General features: G+C 57.6%; 2 protein-coding genes across 5 annotated transcripts; both read right to left on the bottom strand.

Annotated features, from left to right (window-relative positions):
• Positions 1 to 1,128: 1,128 nt before the first annotated feature.
• Positions 1,129 to 9,239, bottom strand: SSH3 (slingshot protein phosphatase 3). Its single transcript, XM_059709926.1, has 14 exons — positions 8,986 to 9,239; positions 8,514 to 8,551; positions 7,747 to 7,978; positions 6,740 to 6,858; positions 6,590 to 6,661; positions 6,181 to 6,246; positions 5,882 to 6,070; positions 5,704 to 5,797; positions 5,346 to 5,474; positions 5,211 to 5,257; positions 4,427 to 4,573; positions 4,038 to 4,238; positions 3,681 to 3,954; positions 1,129 to 2,316 (listed from the first exon to the last, which is right to left on the bottom strand). Exons 1-14 carry the CDS (start codon positions 9,049 to 9,051, stop codon positions 2,020 to 2,022), a joined length of 1,971 nt encoding a protein of 656 aa, XP_059565909.1. The 5' UTR covers positions 9,052 to 9,239; the 3' UTR covers positions 1,129 to 2,019.
• An 829-nt stretch (positions 9,240 to 10,068) lies between these two features.
• Positions 10,069 to 22,304, bottom strand: ANKRD13D (ankyrin repeat domain 13D). Of its 4 annotated transcripts, none has more exons than XM_059709930.1 (15): positions 21,927 to 22,304; positions 21,237 to 21,372; positions 21,007 to 21,131; positions 19,985 to 20,030; positions 19,759 to 19,902; positions 19,368 to 19,557; positions 13,350 to 13,416; positions 12,874 to 12,955; positions 12,597 to 12,658; positions 12,371 to 12,501; positions 11,415 to 11,572; positions 11,171 to 11,287; positions 10,946 to 11,088; positions 10,756 to 10,847; positions 10,069 to 10,443 (listed from the first exon to the last, which is right to left on the bottom strand). In XM_059709930.1, the coding sequence occupies exons 1-15, from the start codon at positions 22,014 to 22,016 to the stop codon at positions 10,230 to 10,232; spliced, it is 1,797 nt and encodes a 598-aa protein (XP_059565913.1). In that variant the 5' UTR covers positions 22,017 to 22,304; the 3' UTR covers positions 10,069 to 10,229. The 4 variants fall into 4 exon arrangements, with proteins under 4 accessions (XP_059565913.1, XP_059565912.1, XP_059565915.1 ...); XM_059709929.1 differs by having other exon boundaries at positions 10,925 to 11,088; positions 21,927 to 22,288; XM_059709932.1 differs by having other exon boundaries at positions 10,925 to 11,088; positions 21,007 to 21,123; positions 21,927 to 22,276.
• Between the last annotated feature and the right edge of the window lie 1,565 nt (positions 22,305 to 23,869).

Consider the following 23,869-nt stretch of genomic DNA (forward strand, 5'->3'; position numbering starts at 1 on the left):
GTTTGGCTCAGCGGGTAGATCATCCGCCTGCGGACTGAAGGGCCCCGGGTTTGATTCCAGTCAAGGTCACGTGCCCAGGTTGCAGGCTCCATCGCCAGCCGGGGCCGTGCAGGAGGCAGCTGATCGATGATTCTCATCATTGATGTTTTGATCTCTCTCTCCCTTGCCCTTCCTCTCTGAAATCAATAAAAAAATATATTTTAAAAACCAAAACAGCCCTAGCTGGCTTGACTCAGTGGATGGAGCGTCAGCCTGCGGACTGAAGGGTACCAGGTTCGATTCCAGCCAAGGGCACATGCCTGGGTTGCGGGCTTGATCCCCAGTAGGGGGCGTGCAGGAGGCAGCCAATCAATGATTCTTTCTCATCATCGATGTTTGTATCTCTCCTTCTCCCTTCCTCTCTGAAATCAATAAATATATTAAAAAACAAAACCAAAACAAAACTGGGCATCAGGTCTCAAATCAATGAAAACACTTGGTGGCAGCTTCTACCTGAGGCTTGCTTTGAGGGAAGGAGTTGCCCACCCACCCACCCACCCCCAACCAAAGGAGTGTGTTACAGGACAGAGAATGTGATCTTGGAAAGAGGGGCTGCAGGTGACACGATGGAGCCGCTTTCTCGTCTTGAACGCGACAACTAAGCAGCAGGAACCCCCGTGCCGGAGGGGAAGGCAGTCACAGGCTGGCTTGGAAAATCGGACTCTCTTGCCCGCAGCAGGAGAAGGGTTCTCAGGACCCAGAGTGTGCTCGAGAACTAGCACCCGGTCCAAAAGGAGCCTTCATTTTTGGAACAGGCTCGGTCCTGTCCAGGCAGGAGTTGGCCGCCTCCACTTCCTCATGAGCGACTCCCTTCAGCTGTCCCAGCAGAGCCAAGCACCTGCTGCCCGACGGAGACTTGTTCCCCTGCCGACCCGCCTGAGGGGGGCGTGGGCAGCGAGCATTTACCTAGGCCCTGCCCGAGGAGATGAGGAGACAACGCTGGCCTCCCTCCTTTCCCATCCTCCCTCCCACCCCACCCCAGACACGCACGTCTCGAGACACCCGGGAATGGTGAGGAGATGGGGAGGGAGTAAAAAGAGGCCAGACTCCTTGTGTAACCACAGAAGAATTGGACTGACAGTAGGTGGCTTCATCATAAAATCAAAAATAATATGAAATGTTTTTTTTTATTTCTAAGTACAAAGTCAGATACTATCAAGACTATGAAAAACTGGCCAGAGGCTGTGAAGGACAAAAAGTGGCCACGGGAGGGAGGTGGGTGTTGGGGGGAGGGGTTGGGAGGGGCTGTAGGCTGAGTGAGGGAGGCCAGCCTGCCAGCCCCATCAGAGGGCCCAGCTCTCTGCTCCTCAGAGCTTCCCAGGACTGGGGACTGAGGACTGAGGTTACTCTAGACCAGCGGCTCTCAACCTTCTGGCCCTTTAAATACAGTTCCTCATGTTGTGACCCAACCATAAAATTATTCTCGTTGCTACTTCATCACGGTAATGTTGCTACTGTTATGAATCGTCATGTAAATATCTGATATGCAGGATGGTCTTAGGCGACCCCCGTGAAAGGGTCGTTCAACCGCCAAAGGGGTCTCGACCCACAGGTTGAGAACCGCTGCCCTAGACTTTTGGAGGCCACTGGTTCTCCGGCCTAGAGGGCCCCAGGAAAGAAGGGGGCAGAGACGAGGCAGACAGGAGTGGGTGAGGGAGGGAGCATGAGGGAGCACTGGGGAACTGTTTTATCCCATGGCTGCAAGTGTTTCGGGCAGCGGTTGACAATGCCCCCCAAAGCACCGTCATTCTCTCTCCTGTATCCCCAATTGCAGAGAAAGTCTTGAGCCCTTGGACAGGTGGACATGGGTCTGAGATTTAAGGCTGTAGAAGCTGAGGCTGTAGTGAAGGGGGCCTGGAACCTCCTGGGGAGGAGCTGAGAGGAGCGCAGACAAGCTGACGGGAGTGAGGAGTGCTCATCCCAGGAGCTGTATGCAGGCACCTCTATTAGTGTCTAAGGGGCACAGGCATGTGTGAGGGCTCAGGCCTCGCCCTCCTCCCCACTGCCATCCACGCTGGCCTGCCTCACCACCTTCCTGAGCCTGGGAGTGGAGGAATAGCCAGCCTCCCTCTGCTCCTGCTCCTGCTTTTGCTCCTGCTCCTGGAAGGCCCGGGTCCGGGTGGCCACTAGGGCGGCGCTGTTGAGAGCAACCACAGACTGGCGGGACTTCAGGGCAGGCCAAGGCCCCTTGCAGACCCGCCTGCCTCCCTTGGCCTTTGAGACCTGAAGAAAGGGCTGTGGAGGGTCTTCATCTGAGGATTCACATGAAGAGAAAACCTGGAAGGGGAACGTAGAAGGAAAAAGGGTCATAAAGCACAGAGCCTGGAAAAGGGTGGGTGCAGACTGTTTGTTGACTGAATACTAAAAAACCGAGCTACTCACGAGACATTCCTTCCCCCTAGGAGGGAAGACCCATCCCAGCCCTACTGCCCTTGCTCCTCAGCCCTCACCTGTCTAAGCTTTCTGGCCCCAGAAGCCCTCCTTAGCTTCCCTGCACCTGCCATGTCATTGAGGCCCCCACTTCCTCATCTTGCCCCCTCTGCCTTTTTTTGATTTATTTGAGAGAGAGAGATAGATTGTTGTTCCACTTATTTCTGCATTCATTAGTTGGTTTTTTTAAAAAATATTTTTTTATTGATTTCAGAGAAGAAGGGAGAGGGAGAGAGAGATAGAAAAATCAATGATAAGAGAGAATCATTGATTGGCTGCCTTCTGCACACCCGCACTGGGGACAGAGCCTGCAACCTTGGCATGTGCCCTTGACCAGAATTGAACCCGAAACCCTTCAGTCCACAGGCCGACGGTCTACCCACTGAGCCAAACCGGCTAGGGCTCATTAGTTGATTCTTGTATGTGTCCTGGCCAGGGATTGAACCCACCACCTTGGTGTGTTGGGACAATGCTCTAACCAACTGAGCTACCCAGCCAGGGCCCCCCTCTGCCTTTAGACAGTCATTTGTGAAACACATTCCAGTGCCAGGGCCCTGAGCTGGGTGTGGAGTGAGGACAGCCTGCCTTTAGGACCACCCACACCCATCCATCCACCATTCCTCCTTCCCCATTCTTCCACACCCAGTACCACCTCCTCCAGGAGGCTTTCCCAGATGTTCCCTCCCTCTATGAGATGAGCCCTCCTTCCTCCAGCTCAGCCAGGACTTCGGTCGCATCAGTGCTGTAACCCCTCTGCATCTCCTTTAATATGCTGCCTCTCAGATTTGGGAAGGGCTGCCAAGATCATCTTACCCACCCCCATCGAGGGTCGGCAGTCAGTGGCTAGCTCCTGGTCTGGGAGGATGCTTACTGCACAGCGGGGCAGCCCTGCCCCTTAGGAAGCAAGTCCTTTTGCCAGGCTGAGAGCCGCCTGCAGCCTGCAGCCGGGGCTCACTCCCACGGAGCCCCCTGGATGCCTTGGTCCCACGACTGCTCTCCAGCTCCCATGGGAGCAGCACTCCCCTGCCCTCACCAGGCCTCTGATGCTCTGAGGAGACCAAAGAGAACTGCCCGGGTATGGTCCCCATGCTCAGGCACCCCTTGCTCAGGGCTGGAAGTGGAGCACCAATCCTCCATCCCCCCGCCACCCGCCCCCTCCTCTTGGTCCCAACCCTGCCTCAGCCTGGGCTCCTTCCTTAGCCCAGCCTCACCTCTGGCAGGTCATCAGCCCCTGAGGCGCTTTCCAGCTCTGAGGGGGGCTCCAGGAGGCTGATGGACCTCATGACCCCGCGGAGGTTGATGCGGGGCCTTGGTCCAGGCTCTTCTCTTGGCGATGCCTGGCTTTCCTCCAACCCCATGGCCATCGCCTCCCCACTGCCCCCTGGTTCTGGCGGGAACAGTGGGAAGGGTGTAGAGACCTCAGGGGCCAGGGACTCCTCTGGGGAGACCCCACCCACTTTCTGCTCCCAGACATGGCTCTGCCGGCTGTGAGGAGATGGCCCTGAGTCAGCTCGGAGCGACCCAGCAGCCATCCCCAGCACCCCGTCCCCCTGTCCTCCACTCTGTACCTGGCAGTCAGGATGCCCTGGTAGGTCTGCAGCTGGCGCAGGAAGCCTGGGTTGGGGCGGGCGATGGGCCGGAGCTCCTGCACGTGGCGCAGAGCCTGCTCCAGGCTCCAGCCGTACTGCTTCATGGCATAAGCTACCACCGTGGCCGCCGAGCGGCTGACACCCATCTTGCAGTGGACCAGCACTCGGGTGCCCTGCGCTCTGTGGAGGCAGGACAGGTTAGCCCCTTCCTGTCCCCTGGCTGTGAGGGGCCCTGCAGTATTGGCGGGGGGGGGCAGGCAGCGGACAGACTCACTGCCCAGGCAGAGGGGGGAGGAAGCAGCCAGGGGGAGGGCATGGGCGCTCTTGAAGCTGGCGTTGGGCAGGCCGTGAGGTTGGGGACGCCTGACCTTGCGGCCTCCACAAAGCGGTGTGTCTCCTTCCAGTGAGGCAGCAGCTGGGCGGACTCTTCGTCCCAGAGGCGCACATTGTGGTAGGTGAAGCGCTCGGGGTAGAAGTTGTCGATCTCCCGGGCCATGTTCAGGATGTGACTGACCCTGCGGCAGGGAGTGCGAGGCGAGGCTCACGGGGCCAGCGGCTCCAGGATCCTTGGCCAGGGGACCTAGCGGGCCTGGGCGTTTCCGTTTAGTTCTCGGTTCTGAGTCAGGTGGGGGTGGCTCGCTTATGACGGGAGGAGGTGATGGCTGTGGCCCCGAGCCCATCATTTCCCCCCACTGGGCATGTGTCCCCTCTAGTCCAGGTAGCTGCTGGGCTTGACTGCAGCCCTGGGCCTTCTGTTAGTCTCAGAAGTCAGTCTGAGAACAACTGCTGAGCTAAGCTGAGATTGGGAGGGTCTGCAGCAGCTGGGTGACGGGCCATAACTGGTGGACAATTGATAGGAACTTATGGGAGCCGGCATCCAGGTCCCCCCCAGGAGAGGGGCACTTCCAGCCCTCTGACAGCGTGGGGAGGGAGAAGAGCGGGCCAGGGAGCCACAGCAAGCCAGCAAGGTGGGGGTTCTGGTCTGGCCAAGACCAACCATGCTGAGGGGCACGGCCCCAGGCACAGAGTTGGAAGCTGAGTTAGCAGCTGCTGAGGGGCGTCTGGGGGTTTCTGACCAGGTGGCCCCTTGAGGGGAGGCCAGGCAAGGGGGGTGACAGGCTACGGGCAGTCCTGAGGGGGTCGGAACCCCACCTGTTTCTCTGCAGCTCTTCCAGGTTCGCTGCATTCCACTCGGAGCCCTGTGGACAGGGAGAGAGGCATCACTCTCCCCGCCGCGCCGCGCGCAGCGGCTGCAGCTGTCCCACTGGCGCCCTCACCGCAGCTCACCAGGTAGAGGTGGGGGAAGATGCGGGAGGCCCGGTCCCGCTGCGCCATGAGCAGCAGCATCTGGTTATCGATGAAGTCGCGGTGCTGCTGCAGCGGGTGGCCCAGGCGCAGCTCCAGGGCCTGGCGGATCTGCAGGCAGCAAGGACGGGAGAGGTTCCTGGTGCCCCACCCTTCCCTCCAGGCGTCTGGGGACGGTACCGTCCCATCTATTCAAAGACCCGAGGCCGCGCGTCCGGGACTGGCTCAGGACAGGAGAGCTGGGAGGGGGAGTCCAAGGGGAGGAGAACGCTGGCTCCGGCCGGAGGGTTCCGCCCCCCACCCGAGCCCCGCTTCCTCCCGGACCCCGCACCCCGCCCACCTCTTTGGAGGTGATGCTGTCCAGGTCACTGGTGTCCAACACCTTCCATAGCTCGGCCCGGATTGCCTGCTCCATCTGCTCCTGTTCCAAGGGCCTGGGAGCCGAGCCCATCAGTCCGGGGGCCCCTTCCCTGCTTTGCCATGACTCCCCCCCCCTTTCCTCCCTTCCCTGTACTGACCGGCCAGGCTCCGCACTGGGAGGCCGCAGAGACTCCAGGTCCGCCATGGCCATCCACTCGTTGAGGCAGCTCTGGTCCGAGCTCAGTCTGTCCTGGTAGTGGCTGGCCCAGGTGAGGGCACTTCCCCCTGGCACAAGACCACTGCCCAGAGCCGCCTCACATGCCTGGTGCAATACCTGGAGTGTGGCCCTGGGACAGAAGAGAGGCTGGGTCACACTGTCCTCCCCGCGGCCCCTCCCCGGACCCTGCAGCCGTCTCTGAGGAGGGGCCCGCTGAGGCTGGACGACCCCAGCTCTTACCACATGGTCTGGATGGAGATCGGCTTGAAGATTCGACTCTGCCCACCGGACGTCACACTGAAGCCCCTGAGGGAGAGAAGGGAGGAGTGGAACCCCACCCCGGGCCCCGGGACAGAGCCCCTGAGAGGCGCACCCACTAGACGCCTCATGAGGCTGGTCCTCAGAATATGTACACATTTGAGCTTCAAAATAAGCCCCCTTTGCCAGATCTGGGGCAGCTGAGGCCCAGAGAAGTTAGGTGACTTGCCCAGGACCACACAGTAAATCTGAGGTCGAGCTGAGAGTAGGCCCAGGCCTCAGACACCCAGCCCAGAGTTCCGCAGCAGCTCCCCAGGGCCCCACCTCTCCCTCATGTGCATCACCCCCTCTGCCTCTCTCCTTTCGCCGCCCTCCAGCTGCCATCTCTTACCCATCTCCATCTAGGTACACCTGGGTGTCACTCCAGAGAGGCAGGACCAGGCCCAGGGTGCAGCTGTAGGAGCTGGCAGGACAGAGGGAAAGCCGTTGTCCCCCAGCACCTCACTTCCTCGCCCCCCTCCCTTCCTCTCCCTGCTCCCACCTGCTCTCGGGGAAGTCCACTCCCAGGAGGACTGTCTCATCCTGGCTCGCGGGGTCTCTTGTGGAAACTACCAGCAGGTAGCGGAGCCGAGGGGGTCGCGCTGCCTCCAGCTGGGCTGCCTGGGGGAGGCGGGAAGAGAGAATCCCAGGTCATAGGCCCCGCGGACCCTGCCCGCCTCACCAGGACACACACCTGGGCCCAGAACAGACCGCTGTCTGCTCCCTCCACGCCACCCCCTTCTTCCCAGACCTCAGGTCAGTGGTTACATTCCAGGGGTTCCCAACTTTTGAATTTCATGGTCTAACAAAATGTTTTAAAAGATTTTCCTTCAAGGGTGTGTGTGTGGGAAAAGGGGAGAAGGAACCTGACAAAGATTGCCCATTTTTTTATTTTTGCCCGGGAAGGAGGTTTAAAATAAACCCTTTCACTTGCCATTACCATCATTTCATTCAAGAGATAGTCCTTAACAAAGAAATAGGAAGGACACAGTCTCACCATAAAAGACGGTGTTTCCGTGGAGTAAATTCAGATCTACACAAGGCTGGCTGCACCTTCTCTTTCTCCTTTTGCTGCAGTGAGATGTCCCACAGGCACCTGGGGACTAGTCCTCGCACTCCCACCTGTGTCCCACCGCCCACGGGCCCTCCAGCTCCTGGTGGGCGCTCCGCAGGCTCCCTGAGCACCAGTCCACTACGGGCAGCTCCCACTGTTAGGACGGCCTTGCTGTGGTTGCACAGAAGCCTGTCCCTGTGTGATCCCAGCTCCTGGGCCTAACGGGGCCCTGCAGGCACATGCAGAACAAACCTCCCTGTCCTTTCCCAGCCCTTCCGACACCTGCAGATAGGACCTCTCCCTGTTAAACAACCCGGCTGTCAGGGATTAGTAAACCCTTCACTCCCCAGAGTGCCCCTCACACCACTGCTCCCGGAGACACACCGGCTCCATCCTGCCCTCCCCTCCTCCCACCCCAGGGAGGACTCTCGTCCCCCTCCAAGAGGGCCCCTCACCAGGCGAATGTCGTCCTGCGGCCTCAGCAGCTCCACCATGAGGAGGAGGTGCTGACTCTGCTCCTGCTTCTGGGGACTCTGGGGCCCATGCCCATCATCCGTCTGGTCCCCGTGGAGCTGCTCTTCGCCCGAGGCTTCCTCCGCCGGCCGAGGGCCGGGCTCAGCTGCATCTCCACCGTCCCCTCCGTCCTGCAGTCCCAGGACGGCCCCATGGAGCACTGCAAAGCTCTGCCTGGCAGGGCAGGGGGAGTCGTTTTGGCCTGTTGTACCTCTTAGGACAGGGGCACATCAGAATCACCATTAAAACGGGCGTTGGGCCCCACCGGCGCCGCGTCAGCAGGTAGGGAGTGTGGAGGCCTGAGAACGTGAATTTCCAACCAGTGCCCAGGGGGTGTGGCCCCCACACTCTGTACCTGAGCGTCGGTCGCTCCCTTTTTCTTTCCACCCGCCTAACTCGAAGGACACTGTGAACTTGACGGGAACCCAGGATCCTCAGGCCCTGTCGTCCCATCTTGCCCTTGGGCTTGTGGCCACTAGTCTGGCATAATGGGTGAAGGAACGCCGCACGATCCGGGAAAGATGAAAGCAAAGGCGGAGCGCCAGCCAGCCATGCCCGCGGCAGCCAGCGCTGCCCCACAGATCCGGTGGTCGGCTTGGGCTGCGGGCCCTCCAGGACGGCAGCGGCTGGCGCCCATACAGACCCGCTGCCCATCACATCCATCCCCTGAGCTCGGGATGGAGGCGTCTGTGCTGCGGGAGGCGCTCACCTTCGCTGGAGCCGGCTCCGCCGCCTGGAGGCCTGGTCCTGCGGGAAAGCAGCAGTCCCCAGGGCGGAGTTAGGGGGTGCTGGGCTGGGGGGAACCCGCCCCCCCACCGACCCCCCAACCCTACGGGGAGCGGAACCAGAAAAGGTGTCAGATACCCCTCCTGCCCCAGTCTACCCCCCACCGGAGGACTGGGGGAGTCCGGCCAGGCCAGGTAGGGCAGCAGGGGGTACAGGTGGGCGGGGTGCTAGCGTTTGGCCCACATCGGGGCCACGGAGATGGGCCTCCACCGGCTGGTCTGGCGCTCAGAGCTCCGTCTTGCCGGGGTCGCAGTTCCGGGGGCCTCCAGCCCCCCCCACCCCAACTGAGACCTCGGGTCCCCCTCCCACACCTCCAGCCCCGTCGGCAGGACGCGCTCCCCGGGCCCCGCTGGCAGCCAGCTCCGCGGGCGGGACCGCAGCAAAGCCAGACTCACCGAGGGCCCCACCGGCGTGGAGTGGCCGCTGGCCGGGGGCGAGCGGCTCACTGTGACCAGCGCCATGGGGTCAGGCGGGGGCACTGGGCCGGCACCGGGCACGGAGCCCGCCCACGGCCACACGGACAGTCCCTGCCCAGCAGGACCAGGAAGGAGAGACCAGAGCCACCCGGCCTGGCACCTCCTCGGGGGCGGCCCTTAAAGGGCCAGGCGCCCGTCCAGCCCGGCCTGCGCAGCCGGCACCGCCGGGCCGCCGCCCCACCCCGCCCCGCCGGCCTCCCGGTGCGGCCCGCCTCGCCCCCGCCTCCCGAACCCGGTGGAGGCGGAGCCGGGGGCGGAGCGCAGGTGAGGAGCCGGCGGCCCCTCCTCCCGGGAAGCGCCCCAGCCCGGTCCGCCCCGCCCCGCCCAGTTAGGGCACCTGGACTCTGCTTTGGGCCTCAAAGGTTCTGTTACGCAGCCAAGGTGGGTCCCGGGGAAGGCCGGACTGGGGGGCACAGGTCTCAGAGAGGATCGGACACCGCGGGTCTTAAGTTGGGGGCCCCCCAAACATCTTCCTCCTGCCGGCTGGCCCTCATGCTCCCACCCTGCGAGAATCGCTGGAGACAGGCTCGTGGGGGTCCTCAGACCCCCCCCACCCCCAGGTGAGCGGGGTGGGGCTGAGCGGGTGCAGAGGGAAGTGACTTGTCCATAGAATGTGCCGGGGTCAGAGCAGGAGCCCCGGCCTGGGGTGCAGGGGGCTCTGGCCGGGAGTGGAGTCTGCAGGCTCCGTGTTGCCCCCTCAACAGGAGCACGAGTGGGTCCTGGGGAAGCCAGGCTGGTGGCAGGAGGAGCCTGGGTCTTCGGGAGGGGGCACAGGGCTCAGGGAATTTCTGAGGCACCTACTCTGGATGGGCACGTGGCACACGCTGGCTCCCTTCGCCCTCCCTCCCGCCCGCGGCCCTGGCGGTAGAACGTGGTCTCACTTTACAGCCGAGCAAAGGGAGGCTCAGAGAGGCTAACGGCCACGGCCAAGATCTGGACCCAGGTCTGACGCCATCACCCAGTGTCTCCCCTCAGCACCCGCCCAACTGAGCACAGCAAGCCTGCCGCTGAAGGTCTCTTTATTTCCATCTTGGTCTCCCAGGCAAGCCCATCCCCGGGGCTCCAGGCCCCAAATCAGCAGCAGACAGTTTATAAATAAATAAGTTACAAAAGCGGGTGGGGGGTGGCCCGGACAGCCCTCCCGGGGGCTGGGCAGCCAGCGCTCAGTGTTCTGTGAGCGAGAGCCGCAGGATCCGCTGCAAGTCTTCCTCCTCCTGCTGCCCTCGCCGCTCCCGCTCCTCCTGCTCCCGCGAGGACAACTCCAGGGCCAGACGAAGCTGCTCCTCAAAGCTTGCGGGGGTCGGGGCCAGGGGTGTCCTGTGAGGGGATCCCGGGCCCCTGGGCTCTGTGGACATCTGCAGGCTTTCCTGGAGGGCCCTTCAAGGACAGGTGTGAGGGGGAGCAGGCAGGTGAGCACCAAGGCTGGGGGTGGAGGCCAAGGGCTGGGACATGGCTTTGAAGGACAAGGACCAGGACAGGGTGGCTGGGTCCCGGGAGATCAGAGAGAAGAGACACGGCGGGGCCCGGTCTTCCCATCCCACATGCCGCCTTCGGTGCTGGGGAGTGATGCTCATGGCAGGTGGTCCTGGGACAAGCACCTCCCTGCTACCACCCCCACCAGCCAAGGACCGCATGGCCCAGAGGCAGGGCAGGGCTGAGACGTGGACTGGTAGGTCCCAGAGCACTCACCGCTCCAGCTGAAGCTGCTCCTCATAGGCCATGGCTCGGGGCGGAGGGTGGGTGCCAGGCCTGGTGTTGGTCAGGGCTTCCCAGACAGTCACCTGCAGCAGCCAGAGCCCAGAGCTGTCATCTCTGCCACCCCTGCCCAGACCCAGGCCCTGCCCTGCCCGCACCCCACCTGCTCCGCCTCTGTGCCTGCCTCAAGCAGGCTCTGCTGGATGGCGAACTGCAGCAGGTCGTCGTCCTCGTCGCGAAGGGGCTCGCTGCGCTCTGCGCCCAGCACGCTGTACCCCTCAGGCACCTCGAACACCGAGGGGTCCACCTCGCATGGGAAAGGGCTCCCTGGGGTGACAGAGGGGCCACACTCAGCCCCCAGGACTCACACCCCAGCAAGTCGTGCGGCCCCCTCCTTCCAGAGCAGTACCTGAAGCTGGGACAGCAGAGCCAGGGGCTGGCACCCACACCGAGCTCAGAGGCTCGTCACAGCCGCACAGGTTGCTGAAGGTGATGCGGGCATTGAGCACATGGAAAAGGGGAATCTCTGTGAGGAGACAGCCAAGCCTGAGCCACTGTGGCCATAGACCCACCTGTGCCTGGCCCCTGTGGCCACATCCACCCCACTCCCTGCAGCTGCCTGAGGCCTCCCTGCTTCCCCACCACCCTCTCACCTATCTTGACCGGGAAGCCAGGTGGGAGGCGAAGGGTGATGAAGTCCCGCAGCTTGGCAAAGTGAGCGTTGCTGATGGCCATCAGGTCAATGATGGGTGTCACCTGGTCACCCAGGGAGAGCGGGTGCTCCTCGCTCAGCCACAGTGTTGCCTTGAATCTGCCCAGCCGACCACAGGACGTGGGTCTAGGAACCTCTGGTGGCCCCTCTCCTAAAGCCCACCCGCTGCGGACACCTGCCTGTGCCCTGGCCTTCTGCCTGGCCTGGGTTCCCCCTTCTCTCCTCAGCGGCCCCTGCCTGCGTCCTCCAGGAGCTTGTGACCTTCTGGTCCTACGGCCCGAGCTGCCCCCAGACCCCGGGCCCAGGCTGGAGCCTATGGTAGTTTGTGCCAGCTCAGCTCGTCTAGGTGAGGGCAAGGCTGGGCTGCTGGCTTCAGTCTGAGCCTGGTCTACAGCCCCGACCACCTCCTCAGCCCACAGGTGGCCAGCACAGCCCACAGGTCAGGACTGCTGGGGTCCAAAGGCACTGGGCGGCTGAGAGAGGTTCCTGGGACAGTGCTGGGCCTGTCATAAGCTCTATGTCACGTGCATCAGACCCTCATAGTGCCCAAGTGTGACTTCTCAGCTACTGAGAAGACCAGACTCCGGGAGAGGACGATGGTTCCCTGGGCATGCAGCCAGGAGGTGGTAGAGCTCTGGGCCCTTTCCACTCTGCTCTGAAGCTGGCCCCAGCAAGGGCCATTACATTTCATAGAGAACCATACATGGGTGGTGCTGCCCGCTCATTCACTTGCTCATTCACCCAAGAAGAGCGACCAGTCCTCTGGGCCAAGCCCCAGGCGGGAGGCGAGGGAGGGGACCCCCTCCTCTGGCAGCCCGTGTGCGACAGGAGCCTGAGAGCTCGGGGACCGGGCAGGGTCCCCGTCACCGACAGAAGCCCGGTCAGCCCCGGCCTCACCTCTGGACTTTGCTGGACATCTCGATGGGGCGGCCGATGTTCCGTGACTCCAGGCTGAAGTTGGGGTCAAAGTATTCATCGGGGGAGATGGCTGTGGGGTTGGTGGGGCTGGCTGCCTGCTGCACAGGAACCTGGTGGGCCCAGGACCCCGCTTAGCGCTCAGGACAGCACCTGCCTGGCCCTGCCCAGCGGTCGGTCCCAGCCCCTGCCCCCAGCCCTGGCTCACCCCGTTGTGGGAGGAGTGCTGCTGGGCCATCCCCAGGAAGGACTGGAACGGAGTCTTCCCCCCTAAGGAGACGGGTGGGACCATGAAGGGACTTCAGGCCACTGCCCCCAGGTTGCCCCCACCCACCGTCCACCCTGGGAGCCTCCTGTCAAGTGGAAGACAGAGCAGACGGAAGTGGGGTGACCCCTCAGCTTGTCCCGGATACTCTGGCCCCCCTAGACCAGGGTGACCCCACCACATGGTGTGACTGGGCAGCAGCAGGCGCACCTGGGTTTACCTTTGCTCCTCGACTTGTCCTGATCAGAGAGGTGCTCCGTGCGTGTGCGTGTCACCAGCTCCACATTCATGGCGCTGTACACCTGGGGAGCAGGGGGGTTACGGGGGAGCTGGGGGCTCAGAGCCTGTTCCCCACACTCAGCCTCACCAGCACGGGACCCAAGTCCTATCCCCAGGACAGATGAGAGCTCACTCCCCACAGTGGAGGAGATGGCAGGGGCGAAACCCTGGGAAGTCACTAATGACAGGAAAATGATCTGCTTTCGTCTCAGTAACTTGGGTGGGGGGCGCGTGATGTGGGTGACCTCTCTGTGTCAGCAGGGGGCCGGGTGGTTGGGCCCCATTGAGCTCCCAGGGCTGCGCAGGCTTCCAGAGCCCACCGGCTCCTCTGTCTCTCCCTCCATATGGGTGGATGAGGAGAAGGAGTGGAGTCCCGGGCCGTGTCCTACCCCAGCCCCCACCACTAGCCTCTCCTGCCTTGGCCTCGTAGCCGCTAACGGTTTCCATCTTCTCAGACCGCCAGCCCCAGATACCACATTTGTTCCTGAAACAGACCAAACAGGAGTTCATGAGGCGCCACCCCCCCCCCCGCAACCCTGGCCAAAGACTCCCTCCAATCAGCTCTCACTGTGAAACATGCAGGGACCTGGAAGAGGCTGCCTGGACAGCTGGGACAACTGAACAAGGACTGGGAACTGGAAAGTACTGAGGAATTACTGTTAATTTTTTAGGTCTGATAATAGTATTGGGCTGGGTTTAAAAACATCCTTATGTGTTAGAGTCAGGTGCAAAGGCCTTTACTGCTGAAATGATATGCCATCTGGGATGTACTTTAAAACAGCCCGGGGGGCGGGGAGGGGGAAGGTGAGGGAGGATAGATTCAACAAGATTGGCAAAATGTTTAATAAATGTTGAACTTGGGTGATGAGCATATCATACTATTCTCTCTTCTTTCATAAATATTTGAAATTTTCCATAATAAAAAGTTGAAAATGAAAGTATATCTGATTCAACAATAATAGTTGGGACTTCAATATCTCCCTTTCGATAATGGAGAGAATGAGCAGGCAGAAGGTCAACGAGGAAATAGAAGACTTGAACAACACCATAAACTAGACTAAACAGACTTCCTTAGAACACTCCACCCAACAACAGAACACACATTCTTCTGCACATGGGATATGCTTCAGGACAGACCACATGCCAGGCCATAAAAGAAGCCGCAATAAAATGTAAAGGGCAGAAATCACAGTGTGTGTCCTCCCATCACAATGGAATGAAACTAGAATTCAATAACAGAAAAAAAGATTTGGGAAACTCACAAATATATGGAAAGCAAACAACACACCCCTCAATAACCAAAGGATCAAAGAATAAATCAAAAGGGAAATCAGGGAATACTTTGAGATGGATGGAAATGAAAGTTTTGACACAACATATCAAAACTTATGGGACACAGTTAAAGTAGAGCTTAGAGGGAAATTCTTAACTGTGAATGACTATATTAAGCAAGAAGAAATCTCAAATCAATAATCTAACCTTCCATATTAAGATACTGGAGAAAGAGCCCAGTAAACCCACAACAAGCGGACGGAAGGAAATAATAAACATTAGAGTGAAAATTAATGAAATACAGAATAGAAAAACAATAGAGAAAGTAAACCAAAAGATAGTTCTTTGAAAAGATCAACAAAATTGACAAACCTTTAGCTAGATTGGCCAAGAAAACAGACAAGACTCAAATTACTCAAATCAGAAATAAAAAAGGGGCCATTGTTACTGACATTACAGAAGTAAGGATTATAAAAGCATACAAATGAATAACTGTTCCCAAACAAATTATATAATTTAGATGAAATGGACAAAGCCTAAAGGGACGAAAACTATCAAAACAAATTTTTCAAAAATCTAATAGACTTGTAACAAGTAAAGAGATTGAAGTGGCAATACAATAACTACCCACAGAAAAGTCCAGGCCCAGATGGCTTCACTAATGAATTCCCACCAAACATTTAAAGAATTAATACCGCCTGGCTGGCGCAGCTCAGTGGCTGAGCGTCGAGGCTACGGTTCAATTCCCGCGTTGTGGGCTCGATCCCCAGCGTGGCCCCTGCAGAAGGCAGTCAATCAATGATTCTATCATTGATGTTTCTATCTCTCTTTCCCTCTCCCTTCATCTCTGAAATCACCCGAGGATATTTTTCCATTGATTTTTTAGAGAGAGTGGAAGACAGAGAAATATCGATGTGAAAGAAACACATCGATTGGTTGCATCCTGACCAGGGCCCAGGCCAGGGAGGATCCTGCCACCGAGGTGCGTGCCTTTGACCGGAATCAAACCCAGGACCCTTCAGTCCGCAGGCTGACACTCTATCCACTGAGCCAAACCGGCCAGGTAACACTGCCTAACTTATCCTATGAGGAATTTTTCACCCAGATACTAAAATCAGACAAAGACATCACAAGAAAAAACTACAGACCAATATTCTTTATTAATATGAATATAAAATACTAGCCAACCAAATCTAGCAACATATGAAAAGAATCATACACCATGACCAAGTGCACTGTACCAGAGCAGCGGTTCTCAACCTGTAGGTCGCGACCCCTTTGGCGGTCGAACGACCCTTTCACAGGGGTCACCTAAGACCATCCTGCATATCAGATATTTACATTATGATTCATAACAGTAACAACATTACAGTTATGAAGTAGCAACGAAAATAATTTTATGGTTGGGTCACAACATGAGGAACTGTATTTAAAGGGCCAGAAGGTTGAGAACCACTGGTACCAGAGGAATATAAGGTTGATTCAACATCTAAAAATCAATTGATGTAACATATATCAATAGAATTTTTTAAAGTTATATGATCATATCAATAGACACAGAAAAAAGCATCTGACAAAATTCAAACCCTTTCATAATAAAAAACACTTAACAAAGTAGAAATAAAAGGAAACTTCCTCAAATTGATAAAGGGCACCCACAACTAACATCACTCTTAATGGTGGAAGACTGAATACTTTTTCCCCAAGGTCAGAAACAAGACAAAGATGTCTGCTCCTGCCACTTCTGTTCAACATTTTACTGGAGATTCTAGCCAAAGCAATTACACAAGAAAAATAAATTAAAAATAAACAGGTTGGATAAAAAGAAATAATACTAACTCTATTAAATGATGACATGATCTTACATATAAAAATCATAAGAAATCCACTAAAAGTCCACTACAACTAAAAAACGAGTTCAAGATGAGCAAGGTTGCAGAATACATGATCAATACACATGATCAGTATCTACATAATAAAAGCATAATATGCTAGTTAGACCGATGTCCTTCTGGACATCCTTCCTTCCAGACAAAGCCACAGCGGGCAGGGGCCACGGCAGAGGCGGCAAAGGCCCCCAGCTGCGGTGGTGGCAGGTGGGGGCCAGGGCCAAGGCCCTTGACGAATTTCATGCATCGAGCCTCTAGTGTTTATATATTTGCAATTAAAAAATGTAATAAAGAAAACAATTCCATTTATAATAGCATCAAAAAGAATAAAATACTTAAATTTATCAAAAGAAGTGCAAAAGGTATACAGTTGATCCTTGAACAATGTGGGGGTTAGTGGTGCCTACTCCCATGCAATTGAAAATCTGTGTAACTTCCAACTCCCCCCAAAATTAACTACAGTTGGCCCTTTGCATCCATGGAGTCAACCAACTGCGGGTGGGAATTCGCAGTTGGGAAACCATGGTTGAAATTCAAATCAGAATCCCATCTGACTTCTTTGTAGAAACTGACAAGCTGAATTGGGAATTCATATGAAATTACAAGGGAACCAGAATACCCAAAGTAATCCCAAGAGAGAAGAACAGTCAGAAGACTCACACTTTCCAATTTTAAAACTTACTACGAAGCAATACCAACTAAGACAGGGTGGCACTGGAACAAAGACACATCTATAGGTCAATGGAATAGTGGAGAGAGTCTAGAAATAGACCCATACATCTATGGTCAATTGATTTTCCACAGGGGATGTCACACCATTCAATGGAGGGAAATAACAGTCTTTTTAGCAAATCATGCTGGCACAACTGAATCGTCACAGGCAAAAGAATGGAATTGAACCCACCATATATAAATATTAACTCAAAATGGATCAAAGACCGCTTGTAAGAGCAAAAACTATAAAACTTTAAAAAGAAAATATAGGGGGAAATCTTCATGACCTTGGTTGGATTTGGCAAAGTATTGTTTGATATGAAACAAAAAGTACAAGCAACAAAAGGAAAAATAGGTAAACTAGGCTTCATAAAAATTAAAAACTTTTGTGCTTCACCCTGGCCGGTGTGGCTCGGTTGGGTGTCATCCTGTGCAACAAAGCGTTGCTGGTTCAATTCCCAGTCTGGGCCAATGACCAGGTTCCAGGCTCAGTCCCGGTGGGGGCGTACAGGAGGCAGCCAATTGATGTTGCGCTCACACATCTATGTTTCTCTTCCTTCCTCTCTCTCTAAAAATCAATAAGCTATTCTTTAAAAACAAACAAACAGCCCTGGCTGGTTTGGCTCAGTGGATAGAGCGTCACGTTGGCCTGTGGACTGAAGGGTCCTGGATTCAATTCTGGTCAAGGGCACATGCCCAGGTTGCGAGCTTGATACCCAGTAGGGGCATGCAGGAGGCAACCGATCAATGATACTCTGTCATCATTGATGCTTCTCTCTCTCTTTCCATCTCCCTTCCTCTCTGAAATCAATAAAAATATATTTTAAAAAATAAAATAAAAATGCTGCCACTGATACCATCTTTATAGGTTTTTAAAAATAAAAACAAACAAATATAAAACTTTTGTGCTTCAAAGTACACCATCAAGAAAGTGAAAAGAAACCACAGGATAGGAGAAAATATTTGCAAATCATGTATCTGATAAGGGACTTATAACTAGAATTTATAAAAAGAACTCTTACAACTAAATAATAAAAAGATAACCCAATTTTTTAAATGTGCAAAGAATCTAAAGAGACACTTCTCCAAAGAAGATATACAAATGGCCAAAAAGCACATGAAATGATGCTCAACACCATTAGTCACTAGGGAAATGCAAATCAAACCACAGTGAGATACTACTTCACACCCAATGGGATGGTTAAAATCCAAAAATAAATAAGTGAACAGTAAGTGTTAAGTGAGGATGTGGAGAAATTGGAGTCCTCATACACCACTGGCAGGAACAGAAAATGCTAGTCCCTTCGGTAAACGGCCTGGCAGTTCTCCAATCACACATCCAGCTACCACATGACCCAGCAATTCTACCCTAGGTGCATATACCCAACAAAAATAAAAACACATGTCCAGACAAATATTTGTACACTACTGTTTAGAGCAGCATTTTTCGTAAGAGTCAAAAGGTAGAAATAATCAGAATGTCAATGGACGAATGACTAAACAAAATGTGGTATATTCCTACAACCTATTCAGCCATAAAAAATGAGGCAGCTTTATGCTACAACTTGGATGAGCCTTGAGGACATTATGCTACGTGAAAAAAGCCAGTTACAAAAGTCTACATATCGCCCTGGCTGGTTTGGCTCAGTGGATAGAGCATCAGCCTGCGGACTGAAGGGTCCCAGGTTCAATTCCGGTCAAGGGCAGATGCCGGGGTTGTGGGCTCGGTCCCCAGCGTGGGGTGTGCAGGAGGCAGCTGATCGATGATTCTCTCTCATCATTGATGTTTCTCTCTCTCCCTCTCCCTTCCTCTTTGAAGTCAATAAAAATTTATTTTTAAAAAAATCAACATATCATAGGAAATGTCCAGAATAGGCAAATCTATAAAGATCAGTAGTTGCTTAGTGCTGGGGGAGGGAATAAGGGGGTGGGAATTAATAGGTAAAAGATATAGGGTTTCTTCTGAGATGATAAAATGTCCTAAAATTAACTGTGGTGATGGTTGCATATCTGTGAATGCACTAAAAACCATTGAATTGCTGTACACTTGAAATAGGTGAACTGGATGGTATATGAAAATTATATCTCAATGAAACAGTTTGGTTTTTCTTTTAGGTGTTTCTGAAGTCTGTTGTTGGAACTGGGGCATGTGTTGTCACAGAAATACACTCTGGCCGGAAGAGTCAGGTTCCTAGGCTGCCCACAGAGGCCTCTGGCCCAGACACAGCTATACTACTGAGGAGCCAACTTCGGTGCAAACAGCTGTCCTGAACCACAGCCCAAATCCTTGTTTTTATGGGAAAATATGTGAGGTCAGGAGTCAAGAAACTGGGGACACCCTGACCTAGCCTCTTCCCCAGGAAGTCAGCTGCCAGTATAGACAGGTGCAGGCTTAAAGGTTGCCACAGGATGCTTAGGTGACCAATCTTTGGGGGACACTGGGTCTGCAGTGACAGCCCCCCCCTCATCTGAGTAGCCTCTGCAAGTGGCTCAGCCTCCCAGAGACCTGCACCAGGAGCCTCAAGGGCACTGCCCGCGGTGTGGCCAGACCCCAACTCACCTCTCAAAAGCCACATTTCGAGTGTCCAGGTGGGTGGAGACGATGGGAGAGGTGAGGCGACTGGCCACATGCTCCTCACTGGGCCGCATGGCGGCCAGCAGCACTTCCGGCTCAGGAGGGACCAGCCCCAGCGTCTCCGTGTGCACCACCTGCCGGTCATGGTCCACTTCCATCACCAGGGCTCCTGCCTCTGCCAGTGGGATGCAAGAGGCGGGTAAATCAGTGCCAGGCCCGAGGCAGTGGATGGGGACCCATCATGACGCCCTCAGCCACCTGCCCCTCCGCCCCGAACCTCCATTTCCACACCTGGAGAGTGGAAAGAAAGGACAGCATTGTCTTCACAAGCCACAGGAGCATCTCTGGCGCCCGCGGCGCGCCCCCCAGAGCTCACCCTGGCCCTTGAAGATGAAGCTCCTCCGGCCACGCTGCCAGGTCATGTGCTCGAAGCCCAGGAGGCTGGTGTCCACCCGCAGGCTCTCACCCCGCTTCCACACACGGTACACGTCACTCGGGCACATCTTGGACACGAGGGGCACTGCAGGGGGCACAGAGGTCACCAGGGTTCTTTCCTTAAGGTCCCACCCCAGGCCCCTTGGAGCCGAGCAGTCCCCACTCACCCCAGCTGGTAAACTCCCACTTCATCTCCACGTAGAAATCAGGGGCCTGAGAGAGATCAGAGCTCCGGTCAGGGCCCTGCCTAGTTCTGGGGGCCAGTGGGCCTGGGCAGCTCCTTGTCTGCAGCCCCGTTCTGGGAGCCGCGCCCTTCAGCAAGTCCTGATGCATTGCCATGGCCCTGCTATGCCCCCATCACAACCAAACCCCACCCAGGAAACGGTGGGCCACGTGGTGCCCTAAAAAGGCCTTCAGCAATCGAACTATAAGATCCGAGGGCCAGTCTCAACCTGGCTGCTGGCGTGCTGGGCGGGGGTGGGGGTGGAGGGTAGGGGGACCTCTGAGGGAGCTTCTGGCTGTTGTGGATCCCAGAATCCTCATCTGTAAACGGAGCACAAGGACCCCCTCTGGGCCTGCCCCTGGGCTGGGGGAAGGAGGTAGTGCGCTCCCTCAACCCCCCTCCTCCCCGGGTGCTTGGAGAAGGGCAGACAGGTATTCTAGAAGCGCAGGCCACATCCGTCGAGTTGGATGAAATCCTCCCTCCAGAAAAATCTGCATTCACCAGGGAGCCCATGATCTAAAGCTCTGCTGAGATTTCTGGCAATAGGAGACCCTAATGCCGGTAAGGGGTTTCCTTCCAAAAGACCCGCTCTTGTCCCTGTGAGCCTGTACTCCTCTCTTTCCTCCGTGACCATGGGCTGGGGTCATAAGAGAGGGACTTCGGGGGTGAGGGCATGCGCTGGGGAGTGGGAGTGGCCGGGGAGAGGTCAATGGGGGGAAAAGGAGACATATGTAATACTTTAAACAATAAAGAATTTAAATAAAAAATAATCAGAGATCTCAATAGACACAAAAAGAGAGAGGCACTTCGTCGGCAGTGTTGGGAAAGCATGCTGCACAAGCTGGGTGCCCTTCCCAGGCCAGGCCAGGCCAGGCACGTGTGACCGGGTGACCACCACGCAGCCTGCCAGCCCCCTGCCATGGCTCTCCACCCCTCTTACTGGCCACACCTCTGTGCCCTCTGTACCTGGCGGAGTTTGTTGAGCAATTCCGGAATGCCAGCCAGCCTCTGCTTGGCCCTCTGGTAGTCCCGGTACTGGAGCACCACTTGCACCATCTCAGGGTCCCCAGTGCTGACCGCCTCCTGCAGGACTGGGGTCACCAAGCTGCTGAAGGGTGCTCTCTCCACGGCCCCAGGTCTGGTCACTCACCAACCCAATGTCACCCTCAAGGAGGCCCGTTTGCCCGCTGCAGTACCTGCCCAGCCCTGGCAGCTCTCTTTGCCCACGTTGGCATTGTGTCGGAGGAGGACTCTCACGGACTCCAGGTTCCCCAGGGAAACGGCCAGCTCCAGCGGGGTGCGCCCGCGGGGGTCCTCCTGTTCAATGTCATGCTGGGGGGGAGGGGACACTCAGCAGGGGGCAAGGGGAGAGAGGCAGGGGCAAGGGGACCACTGGGCTGGACGGCACTGGGAGCCGCTATATGGGAAATAAGTAGGCGGACAGGCGGTGGAAATGGCAGAGGGCGCACCTCGTTGTCCCTGCAGGGACCGGGAAAGGGCAGGTGGGAAGGGCCTGCCCGCCTCTCCTGTGCTTTGCCAGGGACAGAGCTGTGGGCCCAGTGGGGGGCCTGGTCAGCCAGAGGTAGAGCTGCGGCTGTCAAGAGCTTGGGCCGGCCTGGGGACCAGGACGGGGTTGCTCCATCTCAGCCTGGCTCAGGGGCGGCCGTGGCGAGAGATGAGGGGCTGGGTGCAGTGCGGAGCGGGGACACGGGCGAGGCGGGCGAGGCTCAAGCGAGAGGGGCAGGTCACCTGGGCTTCCATCGGCCCGGGGAAGGTGAGCAGGGAGGCGGCTGCGGCGCCGAGCGGGGACGGGAGGCCTCCGGGATGGAGGCCAGGGCTTTGGGTGCGGAGCCCCGAGGACAGCCCGGGTGCCCGGCGGGCCTCACCTGGCGGCTGTGCAGCGCGGCCTCCAGTTCGCGGTGCCGGTTCGCCCAGACGAGCCGGTGCAGCGGAAAGGTGGGGCCCGGGCCGGCCATGCTGGGCCTCAGCGCCGCATCCCGGGCGGGCGGCGGGCGTGGCGAGGGCGGCCCGGCCCTGCCTCTGCTCGGAGCCTGGCGCGGCCCCCTCGCCTCGCGTCCTCACGGCGCCCCGGCGACACCACCGCGGCCCCCGACCCCGCGCCTCCGCGGCAGTGGCGGCAGCGGCGGCGCAGGTGGCGGGGAGGGCGGGCCGGGGGCGGGGCTGAGCCGGGGCGGGGCGTCGGGCCGCGCGCCCCCTCGCCACCCGCAGCCATGGCAACCGCAGCCGAGCCCGCGCGCGGAGGTCTGGCGGCCGCGCTGCCCGGCGCCGGTGGCCAGTGCGCGCGCCGGGGAGAAGCCCGGTCCGGCCTCTGTGCAAAGAGGGTCTGCGGAGGGCGGTCCGGAAGGCGGGGCCTGGCTGCAGCTCCGCCCGCCGCCTGCAGGGGGCGCCCCAGCCCAGCGTAGACCCCTCCTGGCGGGTCCCGCAGGGGAAGGAGGGCGCCCGGGGGTGGGGCGTCTCGGCGAGGGGCGGGGACTGGGACCCCGGGACGTGCGCGCGCAGCGGGCTGCCCTTATGCTACGCGTGGGTTATCGTATTTCGCCGGCAGTCCTGCTGGGCCCGGTCCCCTTCCTTCCCCCACCCGAGGCCCGCCTTCCCACCCCCGGCCACTGTAGGGAGGGCAGCTGAGCGTGAAGCAGGGACCTGTGCCCGGGTCTGGAGGTGGCTGCACCGCAGGACTGGGTCCAGCCATGCAGGGGCGGCCCCCAGGCCCTGGAGCAGTAACAGGAGTGCTGGGGTGGGGAGGGCAGGCCTGAGTAGCTCTAGACCACTCCTGGTGGAGGACTGTCCACGGGGAGCGGCTTTGACCCCCCGCGTGGATCCCTTTTGCAGAGGCTGCCCTTCGTTGCCAACGTCGGGAGAGGAAGGAGAGTTTCGAAATCAGAGCGGGCCCCTTCACCCACACGGAACCAAGGTGCAGGCCTCCTGGCCTAGCGCAGGCGTTGTTGCCTTGGCCTGGCGTCTGGTCCTGGTCTGGTTGGGTGATGAGGCAGCCACCAGATCTGGCCGCATTCACCCTCTTCCCTCAGGCCTGCTGTGCTCCCCGGCTGTCATGACTCCCAGTGGCACCAGAGACCTCCCCGGGTGCCATCTTGAACTCCATCTCTCTCTCTCTCTCTCTCTCTCTCTCTCTCTCTCTCTCTCTCTCTCAAGTCCTGCCCATTCCTGATGGGCCCTGTTCTTCCCATCTGGCCTGTTTGCATCTCTTCCAGATCCAACCTCCACCACTGCCATTATGGCATCACTTCCCTGGACAGAAGCAGCCCTAAGCTGTCTCCCTGCCTCCCATCCTCTGCCTCCCTCCACTCCCCCTGCACATGGCAATCAGTGACTTGTTCTACAGCTGCTCCCAGCGCCCCAGCCCGACCACAGCCCATCCAAGTTCAGACTCCACGTCCATCCCCATCTTTGTTCTGTAGCCACTAAGTGCGCCCTGGGCTCTGAGCCAGGCTGAGCCTGGCATTCAGGGCCTCCCAGCCCTGGCTCCTTCCCACAGTGCTCCTGCCAACTGGAGCCACTCCCGCCTGCCTGGCCCATCCCTGCATCAGAAACATCCCCCACCTCCCCACCTCCACACTGGAGGCCCCGTTCAAAGGCCTTTTTCAAGTCTCAGCCTCCACCCCAGCAGCCTTCCTTCGCCGCCTGCCATGCTGTGCTTTGGTCGTGTTGCCCCTCAACCCTGCCCAGCAGGACCTTACATGGGGTGGGCAGCAACAGACATCACCCATAGGGGTTTCTGGGGAGTCCCTCAGGCCTCACAGACTGCTGCTCGGGGTGCAGCACAAGGCCAGAGGGGAGGCCAAAGCCGGAG

Source organism: Myotis daubentonii, chromosome 9, assembly GCF_963259705.1.
Source record: "Myotis daubentonii chromosome 9, mMyoDau2.1, whole genome shotgun sequence".
In the NCBI taxonomy this organism is placed as follows: Eukaryota; Metazoa; Chordata; class Mammalia; order Chiroptera; family Vespertilionidae; genus Myotis; species Myotis daubentonii.